Source organism: Adiantum capillus-veneris, chromosome 18 (assembly GCF_014529385.1).
Source record: "Adiantum capillus-veneris isolate H3 chromosome 18, ASM1452938v2, whole genome shotgun sequence".
Taxonomy (NCBI): Eukaryota; Viridiplantae; Streptophyta; class Polypodiopsida; order Polypodiales; family Pteridaceae; genus Adiantum; species Adiantum capillus-veneris.
Window position 1 is genome coordinate 55,442,954 of NC_140948.1, and position 2,955 is coordinate 55,445,908.

At 43.4% G+C, this 2,955-nt stretch overlaps 1 protein-coding gene across 1 annotated transcript; it reads left to right on the forward strand.

Moving 5' to 3' along the window:
* Positions 1-486: 486 nt before the first annotated feature.
* On the forward strand, positions 487-2,648 carry LOC147435692 (pentatricopeptide repeat-containing protein At1g11290, chloroplastic-like). The gene has a single exon (XM_086488682.1). It carries the CDS (start codon positions 539-541, stop codon positions 2,240-2,242), a length of 1,704 nt encoding a protein of 567 aa, XP_086344808.1. The 5' UTR covers positions 487-538; the 3' UTR covers positions 2,243-2,648.
* The last annotated feature ends 307 nt before the right edge of the window (positions 2,649-2,955 follow it).

The window sequence follows — 2,955 nt, forward strand, 5'->3', positions numbered from 1 at the left end:
GTTGGTGCGGACGTGGCTTTTGCGGACTTGCGAACTTGCTGCATTGATGCTGCGGACGTGCCTGGTGCGAACCTGCTCCACTGATGCTGTTGTGGACGTGCCTGATGCTGTTGCGGACCTTATGGCTATGAAGTGCTTGAATTGACGTACGTGCAGCGGCTTTATTTACGTAAAGCTTTTTACTGCACCGGCTTTATTTTTAAGTGAAGCTTTTTATTACACATGGAGGCTCGTGACCATGTGATTTCAGTTGTGGGCAAAGGCTTGGATCGTGCCAAGTGGCTACCTGTGGGCTCAAAGATCCAGAAAAGGACCTTTTATTTACGTAAAGCTTTTTACTACAGCGACTTTATTTTTAAGTGAAGCTTTTTATTACACATGGAGGTTCGTGACCATGCGATTTCAGTTGTGGGCAAAGGCTTGGATCATGCCAAGTGGCTACCTGTGGGCTCAAAGATCCACAAAAGGACCTTTGGCTCACCAAGTGCGAAGCTCATTGCACTGACGAGCAAATTCTTATTGCCAGTCTTAATGGCTGATGCACAGATGTCTGGCACGGGAGGGCTCTCTTCTCAGGCGAGCTGCTGACGCCGGCTCTCTGCAGGATGGGCTCCTCGTCCATGACCAGCTTGTCCGAAGCGGATACGCATTTCAACCCCACATCGCCGACTCCCTCATTGGAATGTATGCTCAACTGGGCAGCGCCCAAGAAGCCAGATCCGTTTTTGACAGAAACCCTAACCCTACCTTGTACTCTCGGAACCTGCTTATCAAAGCTTATGGTCTTCAAGGGCGGCTGCATGATGATGCATACCATGTCTTCCACACCATGCCTGCACGTGATGTTGTCTCATGGACTTCCATGATCTGCTTGCTCGCTCAACATGGCTGTGGAATTGAAGCTGTCCATCTTTACGCTCAGATGCATGTAGAAGGCTTTCATCCAAAAAAAATTACATTTGTCGGTGCCCTCAATGCGTGTACAAGCATACATTCCCTTTCTCATGGACAAGCAATTCATGTCTCAGCTATGGTGTTTGGGTTTGACAGAGATGTTGTGGTGGGGACTGCCCTTATCAAAATGTATGGTGAATGTGGGAAGTTGCATTTAGCACAGAATGTGTTTGGGAACATAACCGCATGTGATGTTATTTCTTGGAACGCGATGATTGGCGTGCTTGTGCAAGCAGGGGAATTCAGCAACGCAACACATACATTCATAATGGCCCCGGAGCGAAATGCTGCAACTTGGAACACCATGATCTGCGCTTACCTGCAAGATGGCAATGCAAAGATGGCGCTTGATACATTTCATAGAATGCTACAAATGGGTTCAAAACCCAATGAAATAACATTTTTAGGTGCTGTTAATGCATGTGCACGCTTGCGATCTCTTCTTAATGGGCAATCAATACATATTTTTTTAGTCAAACTTGGCCTTGAAAATGCAGAGCTAGAGGTGGCTTTGATTAGCATGTATGGAAAATGCAAGAGTATTAGGGAAGCGAGGAGCGTTTTTGATAGGATGCAGCAGGTGAATGTCATTTCATGGACTGCTATTATTGTAGCATACACCGAAAATGAACAAGGTGAGGAGGCACTTGGTTTCTTCCATCAAATGCAGAGCAAAGGAATCCAAGCAGACGAGGTTGTGCTTTTCTGCTGTTTGGATGTGTGCGCCATGTTGAGTACGCTTGTAGAAGGAGAGTACATAAATGATATTGTTAATAAGCTTGGCCTAGAGGAGCATGAGATGGTGAGAACAGCCCTTATTGATATGTATGGAAAATGTGGAAGTTTAGATGAGGCGCGACACACATTTCGTCGGTCTCTCAGTGCCAATGTCACAATGTGGAATGCTTTAATGACAGCTTTCACACATAGGGTTTATGTCGAAGAGGTCTTTGGACTCTTATATGAAATGTGGCAAAACAGTATTAAGCCTAACTCGATAACTTTCAGCTGTGTTCTCACCACATGTAGTCATGCGGGCTGGGTAGATAGTATAAATCAAATTTTTCTATCGATTTTTTTGAACTATGATGTAGTATATACTGATCATCATTTTTTATGCATGGCGGACCTCTTGGCACGGGCAGGGCAGCTTAAACAAGCAGAAAATTTGATCCAACACTTCCCTTTCAGACATGATGAAGGCTTAGCATGGCAATGTCTGCTTGCTGCTTGCTCCTTACATGACAACTTCGAGTATGCAATGCGGGTGGCAATGTGCGCTAAATAAGTATGGTAAAATTTTAATAGCTCAATTTTCACCTATGATGTTTGATTTTTGAGCAAAAAGAGAACAAAAAACTGAAAGCGGGGTTGATTGCGCTAGTAGCAAAAAATGATAGATCAAAATCTTTCTTACCAATCCTTGAGTGACAAAAAGGTATACCAACACTAAGCGATGGGTTCAGACATTTACACTTTGTGCTTGCTTTGCTTTGGTTCTTGATATATGTTGCACTGCTTGGCCCGTTTTTTTAATTGTTAAGGTAAGCTCAACTTGTGGCGCCATATGGGAAAGCTCTCTAGCCATATAAGAAAGGACAAATGATGAGATGGTCCAATAGCAAGAGGATACAACCTCTCTAACCAATGATTGTAAAGCACTAAGTTTACTTACGAGGTTATTTTTTAATGAATCAAGAGCCATCATCTCTCTCTCTCTCTCTCTCTCTCTCTCTCTCTCTCTCTCTCTCTCTCTCTATATATATATATATATATATATATATATATATATATATATATATAACCCTAACCTTAATCCCCATCTCTCAAACCCTAGCCCTAATCCCCATCTCTCTCTCTCTCTCTCTCTCTCTCTCTCTCTCTCTCTCTAACCTTACTCTTTGCATAACCTTAACCTTAACACCATGGTTAAGGCTCTATCCACCATAGCGTAATGCTAAACCATTCGTAATTAAGGAACAGGCTTGTCAACAAGTGGTA

What these genes read in the sequence shown, in the direction of transcription:
- LOC147435692 (XM_086488682.1), top strand. Translation starts at nt 539, where the DNA reads ATGCACAGATGTCTGGCACGGGAGGGCTCTCTTCTCAGGCGAGCTGCT.